General features: G+C 37.7%; 1 protein-coding gene across 8 annotated transcripts in view; it reads left to right on the top strand.

Annotated features, from left to right (window-relative positions):
- Positions 1-23,320, top strand: part of ZNF521 (zinc finger protein 521) — a 234,148-nt gene that overhangs the window by 112,446 nt on the left and 98,382 nt on the right. For 7 of the 8 annotated variants that reach the window (XM_086740746.1, XM_086740744.1, XM_086740743.1 and 4 more), the window contains one exon: positions 1,990-2,074. In XM_086740746.1, coding sequence (XP_086596872.1) covers positions 1,990-2,074 — 85 coding nt within the window. The remainder of the gene's footprint in view (positions 1-1,989; positions 2,075-23,320) is intronic. The other variant, XM_086740745.1, reaches the window with a different exon arrangement.

Raw genomic sequence — 23,320 nt, 5'->3', positions numbered from 1 at the left:
ACTGTCATTATTTAGAGGCCTTTGATAGATCTAGATGTAGTGCTGTAAGGTTAAATTTACCAACACATAATAGGAAATCCTTAGACTGAATCTGAATTTCTACCAATGTTACCAGTATTGTCACAACAATAAAAAAAAAAAAAAAGAGAGGAAAAGTGTTATATCTTTTAAAACAGCAGGCTTTACAAATTATAACTGTAAAACTAAGTCAAGGCAGATTTGTTTTTTGGGTGCCCATTGATTTTGTTTGTCTGCATAAGGATTTAACTTGGTTACATTTCAGAAAACTAAAGCTGATTTAAATGAAAATCAGGAAAAAAAGGCTTATGATTGTTTCCACCGAGAAGCGATGCAACACATTTTGTTATTGTCATCAAGAAAATTAAAATAGCCTCTGTGTGTAAGAAACAATGAGAGATTTGTAAAGAGGAGCCCACAGGAACACTTAATTTCAGAGCTGACTTTGATCAGTCACTAATTTTTGGTTAACTTGGTAAGACAAAATGACATATATTTTAAAAAGTCTTTATATTCCTGCCTACAGGCTTGAAGTAGAAAGATACTTAATAGATGGGCACTTTATCTGTGCCCAGTCTCTTTAATATAATCAATAAAACCAGCTGCATAACATCTTCAGAAGTTAAATATGTACAAGACAGACTGTATTTTTGATGCACATTACCCAGTGAACCCTACTTCTTCCCCAAGTAATATATATATGTATTTATAAATCTGCAATCTGCAATTGACTATGTCTGTGCCAGCTTTTTGTGACTTTACATTCTTTTAAAAATGTATGTTTTTTGGGTTTTTTTTTTTGTTTTTTTGGGTTTTTTTGCTGATGTAGGCAAGGTACCTGTGGCTCTACAGAAAGATACATGTCTCTTGAGTTACTGCCTTGATGTGGCAGTTCAGGGCTTACCTTGCCTTCATTGCATCTTCAAAACAACAATTGAGCTCTCCAGGACTGTTACCTTAGGACTTGAGTCCTTGATACTACAATTATGCAGTTGAATAATTTCATGAATCTGACTTGTCTCATTAGATGCCTGGATAACTGCAGATTTTAAGTCTTACGATGAAAAACTGAAATACTCTTAGTTATCACTTTTAAAGCAATGCTTTACAATATCAGATCTCTAGCCAATTCCGGTCAAGAAAAATAATGAGAAAATACAATCATATTCTTAGGATGTTGAAATGTGTTGGACAAGTGATATATCTTGTAGAAAACTGAAATAGCAGAGCTTTTCTGAAAGACACTGAGACACAGATTTAAAATTTCTCCTGTGCACCAAAGAGCAGAGCAATGCATTTCCTGATTTATAATGAAATTTGGTCTGTGTACACCATGATTTTTAAGCAAGTCAGGCGCAATCTAACGTGGCCAGAAGGATTGCTCTCTGGCTAGTTGCCAGACGGGCTTCCCAGTTTTAGTACAGGCTTGCCAATAGATATTGAAGGAACTGCCCGAATACAGTAACCATGTGTCCCAACTATCAGGGATTTTTCCCTCCTTGAAAGATGGCAACCTGATGGACGATTTAAAATGTACGGTGCAGAGCTGATTCTGCAGCCCAGTTGAGAATGACAGAGAAGCAGATTTCCAACTTCTGTGTTCTGTTCCTGGCTTCTCCCCAGTTCTGTAGTGGATCTAATCTGCTGGTATAAAATGAAGGATTCACGTTGATTTCGGTGTTGTTTGGATCACCTCCCATATATCGTCATTGCATTTCGCCTTCCATGAATAGAAAGCTGTTTTAGCAATACTAGTCTTTTGATGGAGTTAGAAAGATTAAAAAAAAAATCTCTACAGAGTTTCAGGAAACTTAGATAAAAGGTACTAGAGAAATGCAGTGTTATTTTTTAATATTAATAATTAAGCCGTAATGAAAACACTGCTGGAGAGCTTTAAATGACCACTTGAGTTATAATGAAATGGTTCCAATTGTATGTTTCAGTAAATTTTATCTACCCTTGTTTCTTTAGAAGAAGACCTACCAGTGCATCAAATGTCAGATGGTTTTCTACAATGAATGGGATATCCAAGTTCATGTTGCAAACCACATGATCGGTAAGTGAAGCACTAAAATTTCTCAAAGACAGATAGCCATTTCTCTTACTCATGATCATTACTGCCTCTAAAATTAAACAGTTAAGGAGAAATTAATTGTGCATCCATCAATGATTAACCTAGGCATGATTGATTTTTTTATTCATATTATTAGACTTGATAAAGCATTAGCATGTTTTATTTTCTGCAAGGGCTAGTTTAGACTTCTGCAGAGAATTATATATCTACTGCCAGTCAAAACACAGGTGATTAGCAAATTAAACTTCTAATCATTTTTGCATTATTGAAAACAAACTAACAGGAATGGTTAATGAACTGGATGTTAGCTTTCCGTAGAGTTTTAGACAGGTTTTAATTTCAGAAGTTATTATGGTAATGACACTACTGTGTACTTCTCAAGCACCTCGGTACCAAAATCAAAACTGGCGAGTTTTTGTCATTAGGAAACATAAATAATTCAAATGGCCATAAAATAGTATTGTTTGTTGTGTTTGAGCAGTCTGGAAAAAAAATCCTGAGTGTATCTGAATACAGTTAAATACTATCATTTATTTGAAAAATAAGGAATTGTAGTATTCAGTAATGGAATCTGCTCTTTAAGGTACAAGCATTTTAAAAAGTCTTTTAGGATTCCTGAATCCAGTCCTGGCTTGATGTTTACAAGGCTGTTACAATTGTAAATTGGAATAAGACAAAAGCTGCTTTTTCTTTGATATTCATATTTTCCTATTATTTGCTTACTCCCCTAGGATTACCCATAATGTTTTCAATTTGGTAACCACTCAGTAATAGCACTAAGAGTTCTATCAGCCAATTAAATTTATCAAGCACATCATTTGCCTCCTAATAAGATAACATTGCCACCGTTGTTTCGTTTTGTTTTTAGCCCCTTTTCCAAATTTGACTTTTCAAGACTGACATGGATACCATTGATTTTATACTTCTGCTTTCCTTATGCTGTTTTTCTTGCTATAATCATAGAAAAGTATGAAAAGCACAAACCAAACAATATGGTATAGAAGAGAGCAGTTACATATCCAACAGAGGAGTTTGCTCATTTTTTTTTCATTAGATTACTTAAAAATACTTAGTTTAATGTTCATTTTTATTTCTTTCAAGGTAACATGCAGATTTATTCCATAAGCACTAGTAATTTGGCTGCACTGTAAAAGAAAGTTACCTGCCAAAAACCAGCCCATTTTTCTGGGTACTTTATTAATAAGTTTTAATACATTCAGAGCATGAACATTTTATATACTTTTCATAAAAATTAATAAACACAAACGACAAGCTGGTTTTGTAAAGGAGCAAAGCGATTCTTCTGTTGGATTAAGCCTTAGTTTTGATATTTTGTGTCTCTGGGAGTGGGTAATTTGAGCTTCTTCACAGTATTCAGTCTGGGTCAGTAATGTGGAATTTAAAAGTAGGTTATTACCAACAACAGAATTCACAATTTCTGCTGTTTTCTTTGAATCTAGTGTTTGACATATTCTTAATTGTACCATATAGTGACACTGAAACGCGACAGGGAATGTGAATATTGTAGGTAAGGGATGATGCTGGAATCACAGAGTGGTGTATTTGCTTGCCACCCACTTCCCAAGTGCTTCACATTTTCAGAATAGGGCCCACTTCTTTTGTGAAATACTCAGATTTTTTTTTCCGTCTATTTTCTGTATGAGTTTTAGTAAAGTGTGAATGGGAGGAGAGAAAGGAGGAGAGAGTGAGTAAAGCAGGACAAATCCAGTTAGCTAGCTTCAGCCTGCAGATCTGAAAAGACTGAGATTTTCTTAAACTGAGCTATTAACTGCCTATGTTTTATTTCTAAAAGCTGGATGAGGTTGAATGGGAAAGATAATCTTTTCAAAAATATTTAATTGTTTTGTCTGTGTTGTATCTAATCATGCATGTTATTGCTTCATGACATAACCATAGAGACACAGATTTAAACCTGCTTAATATAAAATCTACCCAGTGAAATAAAGAAGGAGCTTGCAAAACATGCAGGGAGATTTGCCGGTCATGCTTGTGGTAATCTGTGTTCAGTGGAAGATTCCTACCTGCACTGCCAGACTTAACAGTGCAGCTCCTAATGATGTAGCCTCGATTAAGCAAATGCAAGGGGATTTTGTGTTGGGGTGGAGTGAAAGGAATATCAACGTTCCAGAGAGTTTTGAATGTGACCTCGGAATCGAAGCACAGGGAGAAATAATTTCTGATCTCCAATTCTGTTAGCCTTCTCACCGCTAATTGGATTTTTCCTTAGCTGTCTTTCTAATTTCACTCTCCCCCCTCCCCTTTAATTTATATCATTGTTCACAGGCCTTTTTCCAAGACTGTATTCTGTCTAGAGAGAAAGGTTCAAGGGGTGACATCAAGCTATTTAAAATTGGCCTTAGTTTATGTGTGTCTGTAGGCAGGCTTATAGTATTCATATATAATACAGAAAACATGCACACAAACACGATTGTGTGAATATATATATAATATATAACCCATATATATACCCAAAGATATCTGCGTGCATATCAATATGTAAATTGAAAAATATATTAGATGAAACACTTAAGTGAATATTGACTTATTGACACAGCACATTTACCAAAAAAACCCTCCTAGTTTCCTAAGCGCATTTTGTCCCTCTCTTTTTTACATTTATCTGATAAAATATGTCTTCTCGCCCTGCTTTCCTAGTAGGTGACTGGCAGAACAAGATGTAGTGTCTTCACTCCTCTGGGGAAGGGAAAGTGAGAAAGCTTCAGGAAGAGAGAGAGGGAAAAAAGAAGGACTTTAAATATGAGGGAGAGGGAAGGTAATCTGGGAAGGCAGGTGTTAAAAGTCAAACAGTGTGATAATCCCTAGATCACATGTAGGGGTAATAAATGCCTTTACAGACATCATCGCACAGTGTCAGGAAATGTTATTTCCTCTCATAGTGAAATGTTAGCATTATCTGTGTTGCAGTTATTGATGGATATAGTGTGTTCTTACCTGAAGGTCTCTATAATCGTAATTCAGGGAAAAGAGAAAACAGGAGGCAGCTGGGACCTGGGACAAACAAGAAGGTGGCAAGTCATCTGCCAAACTCCATGCAGAAATGGGTGGGAACCACTGACAGAGATACATGGTCAGCCAGCTGCAGGAAACAGTTGCTGCTCACCATCTTTTTAGCAGTTTGGGAGCTTAGAAAAGTTGATGGTGTCCCTTCAATTACTGTGCCCCTTGAATAAGATCCCGGGATGTAAACTGAGTTGATGTTGCTAACATCCTCAGAGAGAAGTTGCATTATGGAAGGTCACTGAGGCAAAGATATGTTTATAAAACCCCAGTGTGAAACTTAGACTTTTAAATAAGGCAACCGGAATTACTTTGTTGGCTAAAATAGCTCCACTGAGGGTAGGTATTTTTAGGTTGTGTGTATGTGTGTGTTTTTGTCTAATCAAATATAATCTCAACTAGGCATTTAGCAGGGGAAGAAGGATTAGAGGCTATTTGAAAAGCCTCTTACTCTTCTTTGTTAGGAGGGTATATAGTGTTTTTACAGATTTTATTATATGTTTCAATCAATTCAACAAGAGGGATTATGCCACCTAATGGAAAATAAAATCTGCAGATGACCCAGTGAAGTGGAACCTTAAGTATCTTTGACAACAATACAATTTATATTCATTATTATACAAGTTATATATTAAAAAGATGTCATAGGGATGGCTTTCCTCAGTAATACATGTTCATTACTTCTAGAACTTCCCATTTTAAAACTGTTCCCCAGCCTTTAATTGTGTCTTCCCAACATCTTGGGATGGGACAGGGCTAGAAGCCTTTTCCATTGAATAGATGAGGACAAAGAAGTGGAATTCCTGACTTGCATTTAGTGAGTGAAAGTTCAAGAGTTCTGCCAGATCTGTCTGCACATTTCTAGACACTGTGCTTTGTCAAGCAACGCCCATGTTTGCTTAAACTACACACTGATTCAGGCTTAGGCTAGGGGATGCCTGTGGACAGAAAGTGAGGCAAACTGTGGGCATTTTTAAACAGGCCCTCTGTCTAGGCATTATTTTGGACCAAGATGTAAGCATGTACTTTTGTTTGGATAATCGTGAGGATGACTGCCAAATGAAAACATATTTATTAGTGCGTGTATTGAAACATAGTGGTAAAACAGTTTCTCAGCTTTTGAGTGGGAAGGAGGAAACATAAATCCAGGCGTGTTTCATATGGGTTTAGGAAGTGCTGGCATAAATGGTAACTCTTCAGCCACCTTCTTTCTTTTACCTTTCCCTCCAGATGGAATATGTAGCATTTTTAGCAGCTTTCTTTGACAAAATTCCATTTCTATAGTGTCTGTGGAAAAGAGGGAGGCTTTCTGGCATCCCTTTGTTTTCATCACATAGTTTACAGTTGGCATTTGACCTGAGAGGGTAGGAAGAGAGTCTGCCATTGTTTCTGTTCTGTTTGTTGCACTCCACTGCTCCTCTTTTTATTTTCCCTGTTATTTTAAGCAGACAAGCTAAACATTGGGGGTTTTTTCCACTGATCCCCTTACATCTGTAGTATCTGATGCAGTTCAGTGTAAATAGACCAAAAAGTAGCCGTAACTGTTGCCTAGGATTTTGCACACATGCACATACAGAGTGGCTCAGAACTGAGGGAGTTCGGACATGGTTAACTCAGAAAAGGAATTACTCCATATAAAATTATGAGACTAAACAGCAGTAGTGTACATTTGTAAGTGCTCTGAGTAAAGTGCTGTTAGGCATGAGATAATGTAAAGAGATGACATTGCCAAGAACTATTTATGAAGAGCTTAATTTTTTTCACTCTGATAATTCTTGACCAATAATTACCAGCTTCTAATTATCTATTTTAGTTAGAAAGAAATCTCTATCACTATGGAGGTTGGCATTGCAACTAGCGCATAAATCCCCAAAGAGGTAAATGCGTTCCAAACAGCCACAAACAACTGTCTCATGAAACATAGTGAGCAAATTGCGAGCCGCTGGCTGTGCACAACAGAGCAGCACATTTACCATTGAGGACTGATCAGGCTGACAAAGGGAATGATAAAAGGGGAAACAGCCACAGTCTTTGTAGTTTGCTGCTACTTTTGTTGATGAAGAAAGCAAGTCCCAGTGCTATAGTAAGAGGCAGTATCCCTCTGAAGAGTAGGGGAGCAAAGGGGAAGAGTGTTACGGCCAGGATTCAGTACCTTTTTGCAACCCTACTTTTGAAAATTTCTATATAGGTCATTTCTGATAAGTAAACAGATTTTTTTTTTCTTTATCCTTTTCAGTATCATATATTAAATACGTTTTCTGAAGTCTGTTGTGGTGAGGAGGGGAGCTTGTTTTTGAGGGGAGGATGTTGTGTAGCACTGAGCAAGGTCACAGGTGTGAGCAGGAGGAGGAAATGAAGGGAAAGAAAGAAAGATGCCCAGCACCAAACTTAGGGAGCAAATGGGAAAACAGGATGAAGCAATCCTGCAGTTGGCAAGAAAAATTCTAGTTTACACCAGCAAATACCTCATTAAGCCCCGAGTAAACAAATCTATGCTGGAACAATTGTAGTTTAAAAAGAAGAGTATAGAGAAAGTGGGATTTAACTTTTTAATTTCTCTGCAAAGAAATTTTGCAGCTGTGTTTTACAATAACAAGTAGTATATAACCATTAGAAGATGTAAAGACGCATCTCAGTACAACTCATGATTTTTGATTTTTTATGTGACAGTGATATAAGAATATAATATGTATATATGCTTGTGTGTTGTGTGGATATGCATGTTTGCATTATGCATGTATTAACTACATGCATAATAAACCTATAAAAATAAATCATCTTATTTGCCTCACATTTGTGCAGCGTACATTATGGTATGTGTGGACGACATCACTGATGTCAAGACAAAGGAAATACTTCAATCGGCTTTCTGAAGCCCAATAAAATTTTAGTCTGGTTGTAATAGCATGTGGCATTCACCCATTTTGTTATTTGTCTAATGCCTAAGGTTATTAAAACCCATAATTTTCCTTTCACTTATGCAGAAAGCTATGCTGGGCAACTAATACTTGTTGCACCATGTTGACCTCAAGTAATACATCTTCAGAAAGTCAGTTTAATCACTGTACAGTAAAACTGACATTGTGAAGTCCCTCTTACCTGAGGTTTGGAGAAAAAGAATCCAAAGATATGCATCTACACGCTAGAGGAAGAAGGAGGTGGTGACTTCCTTTTGTCAGTCATCTTTCACTGATTCCTGAGTAGTAAGAAATGGAAATTGTCGATTTATAGTGAAGAGACAGATCATACCTTCTTAGCATCAGAAACTCATTTGGATGCCTAGGAATCTCCTACTGACAGGCAGAGCTGGCAAGAAGTTGTCTAAAAGTTAGAGGAAACTTGGTCACCCTGTCTGCAAAATGAGGAGATGTAATTGAAATACCCAGGAAAACCAGAATTTGGAGTTAAATCTGAGAAAGCGTAGGTTTATTTTGTGAGGAGCTGGGTTACAAAATAGACAAAATCTGGGCTGTTTAATACTAACAGGAAGCTACTCTCCTGTGGGCAATGCTGGCTTATTTGAAAAGCCCATAAAGGGTTTCTGCATGGACCATACAAAAGGGATACTTTCTCTTTAATAGCCATCTGTACAGGAGAGATGAGAAGTGGGCCAGGTCATCTCTCCTCAGCTGTCATGATATTAACGTAGGTAATGGAGCAAGCTCTGCGTTCTGCTGGGTGTTGTTTTTCATAGATGTTCATCGATTTACACAGATAATTCTATTTATTTCTTAGAGTTGGTCCAAGCAAACCAGGCAGAATAACAAACACCAAAGCATTTCAAATGACTTTATCTTTGTTGTTTTGTAATGTAACTTTTGTCTAAAAAATGGTGTCACACCTACTGTGCAGATGGCTGCATGATTTGTAAACCAGCCAAAACATTTAAACAAATGTGTGATCTGGGGATAGATTAAATAAAGGATAAAATGGAGTGTGGACCACAAATTCTAATAATCAGATGATTTTAAGTTGTGTGTAGTGTGGAGTGATGGTAGCAGCGATAGCAGGGAACGCTTGCCAATGACAGCAAGGTGCCTTACAGATCTCAGGATGGAGCCTGTGGCCTAGTAGGCCTCAGTTTGAGAGCTGCACATTTGCTGTACAGCTGGCAGCTCTGTATGGGGACATCAGATAAAACTTATGTAAAATGAAGTGTTATTGCTTGGTATGAAATTGTGCAGAGAGGGAATTTGCAGACAGTAACTGAAAACAGAATTCATGGTACCAATGAAGCAGACTGTAAATATGAAGAGGCTTTAATTATCTGCGCAATTTAACAAAAAATTCAAGATGTATTCAGAAATGGCAAAGGCAGCTGTACACATGCTGGAGCAGCCCCATTCACTGGGCATCAGGTTATGTGTGTCACCTATTTGGGCTATGGGTACCTGGCCACCTGGCCACCCCCAGGTGCCTGCTTTTGCCCACGGAGCCGCTCTGCTTGGAGCTGATGCTTCATTTCAGGGGCTGGGAGCAAGCAGGAACGGTTGCTTGGGTTTTGAGACAGCTTTTAGGAAAGGCCATTCTGGCTTTTAAAGTCACAAATGGTTCAGTCAGGACCACAGTGTGTGAACATCTATGAACCTCCTTTTTATTGGGGGGGGGCAGACACCTTGAAATAAAAAAATTCTAATAAAATAGAATGAAAATGTCTTCTTTTTAAATAGTATTATTAATAGTAATAATAGTAATGATAACACCGCTAAAAGAAGCATTTGAAAAACGTCCACAATTCAGGCTGGAGTTCATTTTGCAAAGAAATGAAGCAAAGCGCACAAAAGCTTCAGATTTTTCCTGCAGAAATGCTTGTGGTATGAATAGCACTCGATGAAGGGGACTTTATGCAAAGGGAACGCCAGGCAGTACGAAAGTTGTTCCTTTCCCTCTGCTTGCTGTAAGATTCTCCTCCGAGCCGCTGCGGTGATAGACCATGCATGTTAATGCTCCGGCACCACGGGCTGAATTAATGGCATGGTGTCAGCCTTCCCTTTTGTTCTTCCTTGCTGACCATTTGTACTGCAGACTTTATCAGTAGCCTTAGCACATTCCTTTGGGTTGCGTTTAGCTGTCAGCGCTGAGGGTAGCCTCGCCGTCGCTTTTCTAAATCGTCCCTGTTCTGAGCAGAGAAGCCTCCGATTCTTCGAGGGAGTACGCCCCAAGGTTTCTCCCCGCGATGTAAGCGCGGGAAGCAAAACAAAAGAAGCCAATATGGAGAGTGGGTGTCAGACTTCAGCTGCTCATATTGTTGCATTTGGTGAGCTGACGGGGTTTCGTAGGTCACCTTTAGAATTATGCCTATGACAGCAGTAGCTACCTGCCAAGATTGCAAGGTATCTCACAGCTCTCAGGATGGAGCCTGTGGCCTGGTAGGCCGCCGTTGGAGGGGTACACATTTGCTGTACAGCTGGCAGCACTGTATGGGGCAGCAGTGTGGGCTGTTAGGGAGCTGGAAAGGAGACAAGCATGAAATTTCTTCTAACCCCAACTCTGTTTTTCTGTACTGTTGGCTGCTTCTCAGTTCCTTGACAAAAAAACCAATCAGGCACCCTTTAATCCGCCTGTGATTACCAGTGGTATAAAAAGAGAAGCATAATGAGGAAAAATGCCTCGTTTTGTTGCCTTCAAAAGCCAACAAATTGGAGTTAACTTGACAGGAAGTGGCTTAATAATTAGATTATTTATTTATTCCTGACACATATCCCCCTGTTACTAGTCTCAGGAGATCCTGTAGATGGTACGATTTTCAAGCTGCCATTACTTCGCTGTCTTCTGTGAACAAAGAAGCTACTGTCTATCAGTCAATTAAATGCACTCTTTAAGCAGAGGCTGAGAAGTCCTCAATGGATAGAGCCCTGGGACGTTGTGGCTGATGATTCCTTTCTCTGTACTGTACATCACACTCTCAACTACGGTCCCCACAGAGATGGAATAAAGTCATGCATTAAAATATCACTTGTTGATTTGTTTGCTAATGAAGAGCCATTGAAATGTTTGTGTATTTCTGTGGCAAAATTGTTGATAAAAGGACTACTTGCTTGCATATCTTACTTCATCTTCAGTAAGCGCTTATTTAAGACTTACTAAAATTAAAGTCAACAAATTAAGGAAAAAACAGAGAGATGGATAATATTGGTTTACTTGCGATTCACATCAATGTAAATAACACCGAGGACAGCAAGAAGAGAGAAAGGGGAATAATAGCACTTCAACCATGTCTGTTATAATTTTCTTCATTAGTAACATAAAGATCTTTGCTGGTTTTTTTTCTGGTGCGGTAGTGGGCACCTGTTTCAAATAAGAACCATGCTAAAATATCCATTTCAGAACTATCCTGGACATGTAAGAATATTTTTTTTTTACAAAAAAAAAAAAAGGAAAAAAGGGAAAAGTTGAGCTTTGTTTCTGGGTTTTTTTCGTATTGATTTTTGGATTTTAAATATGCTCATTTAACAAAAACTTCCATTACTTAGAGCTTAGCTGTGCAGCCAGTTAGCTTCTTGGTTGAGAAAAGTACAACTATGTCAAGCTAGTTAGTAATGCTAGTTAAGGGTGTGTGCTTATTGCAAAATCAGCAAAGTTGTCTAAAGCTGGGGGTTCTGAGCTTAACACCACCCTCCCTTACTCTCACTCCAACCCTGTCAGGCTTCTTAACCAGATTTCATAATCTCTGAGTATTTGACCTCCCTCTTCTTCCACCCTCTAAGAGCCTGGGTCACCAGAGCGAACTGATCTGGACCACATTTTGGGCTGGGGTGGACAGAGGAGGTGTTTGAAATTTTTTCTTTTACAGAAGTTGACATACATGTATACCTGTCTTCACATTCAAAATCATTAGTTGGCAATATCCATCTGGAGTGGATGCAGGTCTTATGCTGCTTGTCTTATAGAGCTATATTTGCTCTTAAGAAATATAGATAGTGCTGTAGCAGTTCTCCAGTGAACTAGCTCTGTTCTGAATTTAGCCTCTGTATGACCATTTGCACCTGCAAATAGAGCCTGTAAGTGCTATAATATATGGTTATTTTCTCAACCTTATAAAGAAAGTCACTCATACCAGGATTATTGTTTTCAATGAATTTAACAACAAGCTATAGGGAATTAATTCAAACCAGCTTCAAATTGGAGTGTTTCTTATTCCTATCCTGTTATTCCAACTCATTTTATTAGAAAAAGCTTAGATACTCAGAGGTGTTCTATAATAGAAAATGAATTTGAAACCCATTCATTAATTGGTGATTAATACATTTCAGGATTAGTTTAAGCAAGGCCCTACCTCCTGCCCAGTCAAGTATGTTCTGGTTAATATCCAATTATCTGCACCTTCGTACTTATTATGTCTTAATATTTCGGATATGATAACCAGAAACTTGAGAGTAATGCTAATGAGGAGCATAGAACAGGAATTAACCAGTGACACATTCAATGATCCTTACTGAGGAAAGTAACTCCTTCTGTCTCCTCAGCATAGTGGTCGAGCTACCACCATGCTTTAAGTAAGAAGTACTTTTAATTCTGCCTTTATGAGAGCTTAGAATTATATTTAGGTAAAAACCCTTAGTTTTGCGTGCCTCATAGACCATGTATGGTCAGAAGATATTGCTGCACACACTTTTTCACATGTAGAGTTACTTTCTTCAAGTGGAGCCAGTGGAAAATCGATAGTAAAGTGAAATGGTAATATCTGCTTAAAATACAAGTTGTTTTATGACTGAATGCACCCTCTTCCTACGTACATGGGTGTATGCACGTGTGTATGAGCTGAACAGCCTATCTGTCATGTCCTTCAGCTTGTAACACAGCTACTTTAGCAACCAGCAAACCAGGTATAAATGTCTGTGAAATTAAAAAAAAAATCTAACTGCTAAATGAGAAATGTAAATATTAACAAATTAAAATTCTTGGTGCACAAAAATCTCAGATCCTTAAAGTTCAATCTCAGGATTCTTGCCTGTGAAAAATTATTATATGCCCCCTTAGAGAAACATGCAAGTAAAACCATGGGACTAAGGTATCAGTGGGGCAGAACTGAGTAATTGTCATATGGCCTTAAACTAACGTAATTATAGAGGTAAGTTTGATGTATAGGGAGAAAGGAAGAAGAAACATTCCTTTTGGCAGATTTATTTTTCTTAACTAAGCTGCTGTTTGAATACGTTGTGCAATTCAGGGCATTAGGAGAAGCCTCAGAGGAAATGAAGTAGTGGGCAGAGTGAAGGAGACCTGCTCAAAGGTGCAAAGCCACATAACACATTATTTTTATTACATTAATATAATCCGATATATGTGGTACTTATCCAAGAGACTTTACAGAATATACTATTCATAGTGTGTTGGACAAAGCTTACTTCAAAACACTGCCTCATTCACTGCATTTATACTGGAAGGTACAAGTCTCATGTTTGGGTTAGACTGAATGATAAAAGGGATAATATATTTGTATGATCTAAAGCAATCATAAAACACATCTACAGTGGCCAGAGTTAAGAATATGCCTGTAACATCATGTTTTGGTTTTCTTTTTCCAGTGCCTAGCCATACAATTTGAATTTTCTCTCACACAACACTAATAGAGTGTTGCAGTTCAGGACCTCAGCAGTATATTCTTAATATCTAGCTGTTTGGCTAGGCACCCTTTCTCCCAACCCTCTCGCCAGCAACCTTCACAATGAACCCACTGTGCTTCTGGCTTCATTGCTTTTCATTGCACACCTATGCGAGTGCCAAGACATTAGATAACTGTGCAAAAAAATTCCCCTCCCTCAAGCCCCCCAGAGGAGACTCCTGCAGAGCGCTGTGTAATTCATTTAACAACTTGGGAGATGTTGATGTTTACTGCCTCGTTCAATTAGTCATTCAGAGGCAACGCGGCCTTCCATTTGCTTCAAAGTTTGGTTAAAAAGCCTAACCCAAATATCACTTAGTGCAAAGTGGGATTTGCAAACTGTCATAACATGATCAAATCAAAACCAATTTTCACCAGAAGACTTAAATACTCTTCGCTTCAGCTGAGTGACATTTCCCTGCCGAATTTGAACTTTTAACCCACATTGCTTGTGTGCTGTTATTCTTCAAGTCAGACTTAACAGGGATGGTATTTTTAAACTTTTTTGAATAAAATATAGCTATGCTTAAAAAAGGAAGGCTAAAATGAAAACAAAATGAAAATATAATGAAAGACGTGAAAAATGAAATAAATAGGCTTGGGCAGAGAGCTAGTCTAGAAAACTTAATCTTAGGGATACTTCTTAATAATAGAAAAGTTCTCTATGTTTACCTGCTGCTGCATTTGTGCCAGTGATGGAATACACCTGGCAGTACAGACTGGAATTGTACCACCAGGAAAAATCCTTCATGGTGGTGCATGGGAATAAATTAGGTGACGGAAAATAGGACTCTAATTTCTATTACATGTCACCTAGGTTATCGTATTTTACATCAACTGCCGCTTTTGTGCTGCATGTGCATCTCTCAACCATTGGAATGGGTCCTCCAGGCCAGCCTTTTTGTGGGCTGGTGATTTTCTTTGTCTCCTTCAACTTAAAGCTTCAGTAGAAGTTGTCTTCTCTGACTATAGAAGCACTCTCAACACACTCTAGCTGCCCTTTTTTTTCTTAAATGTGTCCTTCCAATTCATCTCCTTAAAAAGCAGATTTGTAAGGCTCTTTGACTCTGAATTCTCCTACACCATTATCTCACACAGAATGCAGTTAACTTTTTCATGACATTGCAGTCTCTCTTTTGCTTTCAGGTGTTCTCCTTTCTTGTTTGGAGGGGGAACTCCTTTTTTCCAAATCTTGTTTTCCAAGTCTTTGTTTGACAGACTACAAAGACAATTTTTGTCTCAGAATGTTGAAACAGGAGTTAGAATGGGTGCAACTTTGTGGTGGTTTCAGCATACCAAATGACTTCTTCACTACCCTTGAACAAGTCGTTGAAATTTGAAATTGAGACACTACTTATCCACAGAGATTTTTCAAGATAAATTAGTTAATGTACGTTAAGAAAGAAAAGTACTGTAGTGCTGTAAATAGCAAGCTATTAAATTATTTGTGGTTTTTATTATCTCTTGCCTAATGGGGAATTCTGCTGCTTGCCTTAGAGCTCCTAAATTTGGTTCATGTTTTCTATCCATTTCAGAGGCCAAAAAATTGTTCCTCCTCTTTTACCATGTCATCACTTCTCACAGATGCAGTCCAGCTGATTTCTATTCTTGACATCACCTTCTCCACACAACAAAAATTGTCCTTAATTTCTTCCCCAGTCAGAACCAGTTAACAGAAAGTTAAGAGAAATTGTGATGGCTTCCATGAGTCAACAACATTGGCTCGTTCCTCTTCAGAATTTGTTCCTTGTCATTGCAATTCTGAAAGCTACTTCAAGGTCCAACTATTCTGCAGGTGCTGTACCCTGCACAAATCTCTTTCTCAATTTCTGTGTATTCTGCCATCATGTGAAAACATTTCTTTTCTCCCTTCCCTAAACCAGTTCTATTTCTTTGTCTTCCTTGGTGGTTTTTTTAATTTGCAACCACTTATTGCTGCACTTTTGTAAACAATTTGTGGATTCGCACTCTGAAATGTGTTGGCAGTCTTTAGTTTCAGTTGCTTGCAGTCGGCTAAGTCTTGTAAAAATTACACACTTGTGCACCTTCAGGAGAGTTTTCATTTTTCAGTATTCTCTGCTGAAATTACCTTCTTTTTAAACTGTAGTCCTGATTCAGTACCAGCTACAGCTGGCACCACAGATCTTGTAGCTTTAAATAGTATGCCTTAATATTGCCCCCTTTGTATGCTGTATTGTAATGAAGCAACATCAGTAAATTGCAGTGAAGGGTGATGGTTGCATGGGGATGACTACTACACCTTGGGGTCCATTTGCACCAGATTATTTTTTTATTATTGTTATTACAACCCATCTTCTTTACTCACTTGATGCCAAACTTGCTGTTGGACATCCGTGCAGCACAGGGGACCTTTAAAAACATTTTGGACATCAACTTTTTTCTTAAGTACACACCAATGACTGTTCAATTCCAGGCTCTGGTATCCTGGGTGGCTTTGCAGTACTTTAGGGATGCCAGCTTGGTCTGTTCACTGGACTTGTGGTGTTCTTCATCATTTGCTCTTAAAAAAAAATTAGTTTTTTGCTGATAGAAGTGACAGGCATTTCTTGCTAACCATTTTTAGACAGGAACAATACTAGATTTATAATAAGTGGAACATGCCTTTTCCCTTCTTGCTGTTCCCTATACATTTTACAATACAGAAGAGTGCAAAAATTATTTTGCTTCAGCTGTTTCCTTTCCTTTTGGCACTGTGTTCTCATTCAAAGGAAGAATTATAGCGGTGATGTCAGTTTATCATCCAGTGCCATGATCTCAAGCAACCTTCTGCAAAATTCAGTTTCACCCGAGTAATAAAAATTATTATTGTTGTAAAGATGCAAATATTTTTCTAAAGACATTTCCTTTTCACAAATCTTTCCAACTTACAGGGACAACGTCTAAACACAAGCTTCAGTAAGGTAAGAGTGCCGATTTCTGCGTTAGTTGTACAAGAAGCAGCCTTCAGCCGTGAAGGCAAGTTTTAAGTGATTTGTCAGATATTAAGTGGAAGATAATAATTGATTTTATATATGTGGAGGCCAAGAAATTGTCCTGTGTTCTACAACAACAGGGCAGCTCAGGAAACCACGACTAACATACTCACTGGAGGTACAAAGACCTAATGCCCATTCCCATATGTCCTCATCACTGTCACTCAGCGCCTCGTCACTTATGCTTTAGATACATTTGGCAGCAAAGTTTCTGTCACCCCTCCCACTGCAGCCTGGGGATTCAGCATCCCCACTGATGCTCTGCTAAGGGGTGGAAGTGGAAGCTACAGCTCTGTCACACAACTTGCACGGTATCGGGACTCCCGACTGCGTGGCTCTAGTGGCCACCTTCTTTGGTGCTGTCCTTGCTGGGACTGTTTGCACAAAGAAAAGAGTCCCAAAGCAGGAGTGTCACAGGGTCCTCAGGTTCACTTGTGTACCTGCATCTGGCACCACTGAACGTTAGTTATTGTAATTAAAAGCTCTGATCCTGAAAACATGTATGTATGCATATGATTTTATGCACATGAATAGATGCCACAAGCTTCCTTTTATACAGGAATAAGGCTATATACGTTCTCAAGTGTTTGTAAGATTGGGGCCTAATCTGCAATTCTGCGTGGTATTTTACCAACATATTCTAAATGTGGAAAAATATATATATCTTCCATAATGAAGTCATCATCCCATTAAAACATCTTTTTTTTTCCCTTAGTGATACCAAACGTGAATTTTGAGCTGTAATTTGGATTTTTTTTCCATCTTTATGAAGATGACAGATTTTTTTCATTGCAAGGCAGCTTTTTTTTTTTTTTTTTCCAGTGTCTTCTTTAGCTTAATACTGTGGCTGTGTAGCATTCCCATTTAAATCAGGAATTAGAGCTGACACACCTTGAAGTGAACTATCAATTCTTTTAAAACTGACGCCAGTTCCACACTGTTCAGTCGTACAAACTTCCGAGTATGGGCCAGAGAGCATTGATTTTTAGCTGTCATTTCTAGCACACACACTGTAGAATTGAAATTTAAACCTTAATCCACTCTTTAATACAATTAATTTTTAATGTGCAGTAATACTAATTGAAATAGCCTGAATTTAGTAAGTCACCACAAGACATTTTCAAAAGCAGGAGTCTCCACTGAGAGCTGGAAGGACAGATAATCATTGTTACAATGTTTACAGAAAAAATGCACACTCTGCAGGCAATTCCATGCCAAGAGATTTTTTTTGTTAGTTTATATTAATATATTTCATTGTGAATTTAAATTAGTTTTCAGTGATTCCTACTGAAACACATATGTAGTCATGAACCAAATTACTTTGGTTTTTATTTAATGGAAGTGTTGATTTTTATAAACTATTTTCAGTCTTACGCCTATATTTTTAACATGATTGTCACTGCATTATCTAGTTGTCAAATGCATTATGATGTGCTGAGAAATGTATTCACTTTTTTACCTGTAAAATGGTCAACCATGCAGTTTCTATGTATGATAAACCAAAGCTGCATGTTCTGTACCTGACTCTTTTTTCACCTAGATTTGCCTTTCATATAAGCAGTGTATCTTGTGCCAGCCCAATTTCACTACATCACTTTTTTAATTTTCAGATGTGATCTTTTCAGATGTTTTAGCGGGGAGGATGGTGAGGGGATTCTAACTGCAGAGGAACAGATCTTACATAGCTAACCAAGGGGAGATTTAATAATTTTTATGACAGCAAGATGCCATAGCGACATTTATCTGATAAGAAGGAATACTTCTTAGAATGCATCAGTTCTTCTGATGAATGGGCTTGTACAGTGTTGAAAATGAGCACCAATGTTAAGTGAAAAAAAAAATTGTATGCACTTTATATTATCTTTTCATGGCTTTCTCATTGCAGTATTTAATAAGCCAATAGTGCTGTTAAATATTTAGCAAAGATTCCCTCAAAACCTTGCCATAGATTCAGATGGGATTTTGAGACATTTTGCAGCTCATAAGGAAAAATTACACTTTAGTTCTTGATATGGTTGTAACATGGCATATTTTCTAAAAGAAGTGCAGGACAACGTGGCATAAATACATTCAGCAGATTTCACACCCACAGAAAACCAGAATTGATTCCCATTTTTCGGATTAAGGGTTCAAACTGACTCTCATTTTGTCAGAAGAAAGCTGCACTGAGTTTATTTGCACAGAATATTAAAACAGCATTATAGCATTTAGTAAAAACCCTGCAACTCACAGTGTGATATTTTAAAGGCTCCTTACCAGTACCTCGTTTGTAACAATGAACATTTTCTGTGTTGGGGGTGAAAGAAAAGCAAAGATCAAGTTGTTACCCTCTTCTGAGACTAAGATAGTACATCACTAGGTAACACTTTTGGGTTCTGTAGTATGCAAAACAAAGATTTAATAGCATAGTTGCTGCATGATGTTGTTAATCAAACAATAATAAATCATTAGAAACCCTGTCTTCTTTGACAAACGTCTGCATGTTTCAGATCCTTGTTGTATGCTAATTAATCCTCAGTAAGTACTTGTATAATAATTAAATGTCTTGCACTTAAAATACAGACAAGCCCATTTATACTGTTTAAGGAAGGGTATCTCGTGTTATCTTTGGAAGGAATTTGGGTTCCATATGTGATGCAATGGGTGTTCACCCGTTTTTTGGCACAACTTGCAGATTTTAGGTGCTCTGCATGATGCACACCCTTTTTGCCCCTCTTCATGTTTAAGAGTAGGCTACAAAGGTTGGGTGAGCCTATCTGGCTAGAAAATCAGTAGGTTTGCTGCTGCTGCCTGGATGAGTGCGTTCCTGCCCCCTTGCCAAGGCAGCACAGCAGTTCTGCAGTCTCCCAACTGCAGCGACAGGTAAGGAACAGCTTTGCAGATGCTCAGCTGCCTGGCTTGAGGCTCCCACTCTATTTCCTGGGGATATTTCCACTCCTCCTATTCATTACTTAGTCTGTGAGCTGTGAGCAAGAATTTGGGTCCAACTGCATTTTCAAATGTTCTTAAAAAAAGAAAGGCTATCTGTGGTGGGTGTAAGCCACACTTAGTGTGGCATGTAGTGGTAGGTTTAACCCCTCAATCTGAAAGGCAGTGTTTTTCTGCAAATTTTATTTTCAATTTGGGTGAATATATTTCATTTTTAATTTTCAATTTGTATCAGCAGCTAATACCTGCACTTTTTTTAAAAATTATTGTAGAAAAATAACTCACTTTCAAAGAAATAGCAGTGTAGCCTGTTTACAGATTTTACGGATCCTATTTAAAAGATTGGATTTATTTTGCTTGGGAAATCATGTTCGTATGTATGGTGTAATTGTTTAAGTATTCAAAAAATTAGGGTCTTAATTGCATGCATGTGTGTGAATATACGGAAAGGTCTCTATAGTTATATAGGGTAGATGTATTTAATATGCATAGCTTGATGTATGTTGACCTCAGGTTAGAAGAGTAGAAAATCCCATTTTCCAGCTTGTTTCAAATGTAGTAAAAATGCTGCTTCAGTTGCTTTATGCTACTCACATTGGGAAAGGTGCTTATACTGTGATAATTATCATCAAGGAATATTAATGCGTTCAGCATTTGTAACCCAAAAACTCATTATAGCTTAAGCTGTGCATCATCTGTGAAGAGAGAACTTTGCCAGAATTTGCTCTTCACAGGGGTTGCCTCCTGCTTGTGATGGAGTGGTCAGAGTATTGTAAGAGGTCACTTAGGCTATTTTTGAAAGCTGAAGTTTTGCAATTTTTGATTCACTACCTTCTGTCTAAATAGCTTAGCATTCTTCCCCCCCAAAAAAAATTTGCTTTTTCTAATTGAATGCCTGGTGAAGTGCATAAAGCTAAAAGATTGCATCTCATCATGTGCAAGAGGCTAAAGGTGTAGACATAAATATTGCACATCAAGGTCATGGAGATTTCAGGGTCCATATTCCATCAGCATGCATGGGATTTGCACAAACACCATTGTCACTCATGCTAATGGGAACTGGCTATTCCAGTCTTACGGTCTTTGATAAGAATCTAGTTTCTTACTTGTTTTAACTGTTGATGCTCTTGGTAGCAACTTCCATTTCAGTATTTATGTATTCTGAAACCATATTTTAGTTCCTTAATGCTACTTTACCATGAAAAATAGGGTTTATCATTTTTACACCTCTGTTGTCTTCCAAGCGCCTGAACCCACAATTTAACAGCCTTCACATTTCTAAAATATACGTGGCCAGCTTGTTCAAAGCATCAGAGCCCAATTCTTTCCTCACTCAAGCTTCACATCATTGTCACCCAGTTAGCTGAGCTGACCTACATTAATATTGTTGAGAGGAGAGTCAGTCCCGTAAGGGTTGTTTTGTATTTTCACTGGTCTTGTTGTGAGAGTTGATATGTGACTGTACATTACAGTACCCAAATATATGCTAGAATAGTTACAGAATAATATGAGCAAAATATCTAAAAATAAATAATGCCCTACAATAAATAATTTATTTTTTGTTGACATGTAATTGAAATCTTCCTTCCAACTAAGCACTGTTTTCTTCCACTCTTGGTAACGAAGATGGTAGCAGAGCCAAAATTGTGTTTTTCAGTGCTGTTGTTGCTGGAATTTTTAATATGACCAGGTTTTATTATTTCTCCTCCCCAATATTGATACACTGCTTGTCATTTCTCACTCTTAGTACTGCCTTATGTTGCACGCTGTAGTTTGCTTTATGTTAGGCAGAGAAGACCAGCTTTCACGGACTGCTTTGTTTCTGAGGTCAAGATATGAACCTGGCCTTGCTCCTGGGAGGACTAGAAAAATCTATTTCATAACTTCCTGCAGGCCTGAAAGAAGAAAAACAGAAAACCCACAGGCTTAGTTTAGACCAGGTGAAGAGTTAGATTCAACAATAGGAAAGCTTGCAGCTGATCAGCTTCTTGTGTCATAGAGAGTCCCTGCTGTGAGTGCGCACTCCGCTGATACAGCAGAGCTTTGGGGAGCCTTGTGAGTCTTTTAAACACCCACAGATTTGTCCAGAAATACCTGACTTGACAACATAGAACAAATCTGCTGAAGTAAGAAATTGTTTGCCTATTAAATTACCAAAATGAAGGACTCAAAAGATAGGTAAACATAGTCCTCATGAACTGACGGTGGATATTACGTGTTTTCCCAGTTTGCTGATGGGGCATAACTTTGGTTTGTGCAGTAGAGGGCTAATGCCTCATAATGAATGGCTGTCTTGAACCAAAGAGAGAGTCTCAGCAGGTGAGAACACTGTTGATGGGAAATAATATGGTACCATATCTGCTGTGCGGATGTAAACTTAATAATCTCTGTGAATTTTGAGTAACTCTGCTCCCCTTCCAAAGAAACATTATGAAAAGATTGCTTTGAAATCCTTCAGATACTCACTGTTCTTGTGATAGATGCCTTAGTCTTTACCTTGAGGCGCTGGAAATGAATGTGTGTTCTTTGCAAGAGATAAGGATGTAGACTTTAGAAGAAGCAAATTGTATTTTCATGTTTAAGTTCACCATTTGCACTTGATGTGGTGAAAGCCAAATGTGAAGAATTGCTTTTCAACATTATTTCTCCATCTATTTCAAGACCTCAGAGTTATTATGCTAAAATGTTATATTACATGTAATAAAGAAATGTTGGAAAACTGGAAATAGAGCAAGATTACCTCCATCGGTTTGGCTGTACTTGGATTGCTCTAGCTACATTTTAAATCACAAAAGGGGTCATCTTTGTGAAACATAGTAGTTACTGAAAAGACCAAAATATCTGCATTTGCTGAGGGCATGACAGATGAAACCATTATCCGATTTTAACAGTCCCTTCTTTTAATCAAAAAGAAAAGTGGTGGAATTGATTCTTATCCTGCTTACACCAACACAGCTATGCTGCCTTCAGTGAGTTAACAAGTAGGTAATTGTGATGAAGTGTGAGCAAATGTTATGACAAAGCAAGTGAAATCAGGATTAGGTCCAGCATTTGTTTTAAAAAATGTTAACATTCACTCTATCCTCATTTCATTTTTTTTTCAATTTTGTATCTATTTGTCAAAATTAATTTTAAAGTACTGTAAAAGATGGGGAGTGAGCATGCAGGCAGCATCTGCTTTTCAGCCAGATCCAGAAAATACTTGTGTAATTTTTAAATTCATCTCAATTCTATTTCATGCACAGGGTTTGGGGTTTTTTTTGAGTATTTAAAATCTTAAAACTATTTAACTTTTTAAAAACAATAGGCTCTTTATATATATATATATAAGTATCTATATGTGTCTATATGGTTTATTTTATACAAATCCAAAAGCTCAGAGATTTATTTTATGTATAAACTCAAAACTGAACAGATTAGATATTGTAGCATGATGTTCAAAGGAGAGCTATTGGAATGGTAGAATTCTTGGCTTTGCTCCCTCTTCAGATGTAATTGCTGCTTCATTAGGTCTTGGAAGAGTTTCCGATGGTTAAATTTAATCAAATGGTTTAGAATGGCAAGCTCGTATGCTCAAAATTCCAATACCATTCAGAATTTTAAAGATTTCCCTCAAATCTTTTTTAAACAAATATTGTTCAACACTAACTGTAGATTCTGAAG

The sequence above is a fragment of the Chlamydotis macqueenii genome, chromosome 2, assembly GCF_036417535.1.
Source record: "Chlamydotis macqueenii isolate bChlMac1 chromosome 2, bChlMac1.mat, whole genome shotgun sequence".
Lineage (NCBI taxonomy): Eukaryota > Metazoa > Chordata > Aves > Otidiformes > Otididae > Chlamydotis > Chlamydotis macqueenii.
This window is presented reverse-complemented; position numbering and strand designations above follow the sequence as displayed.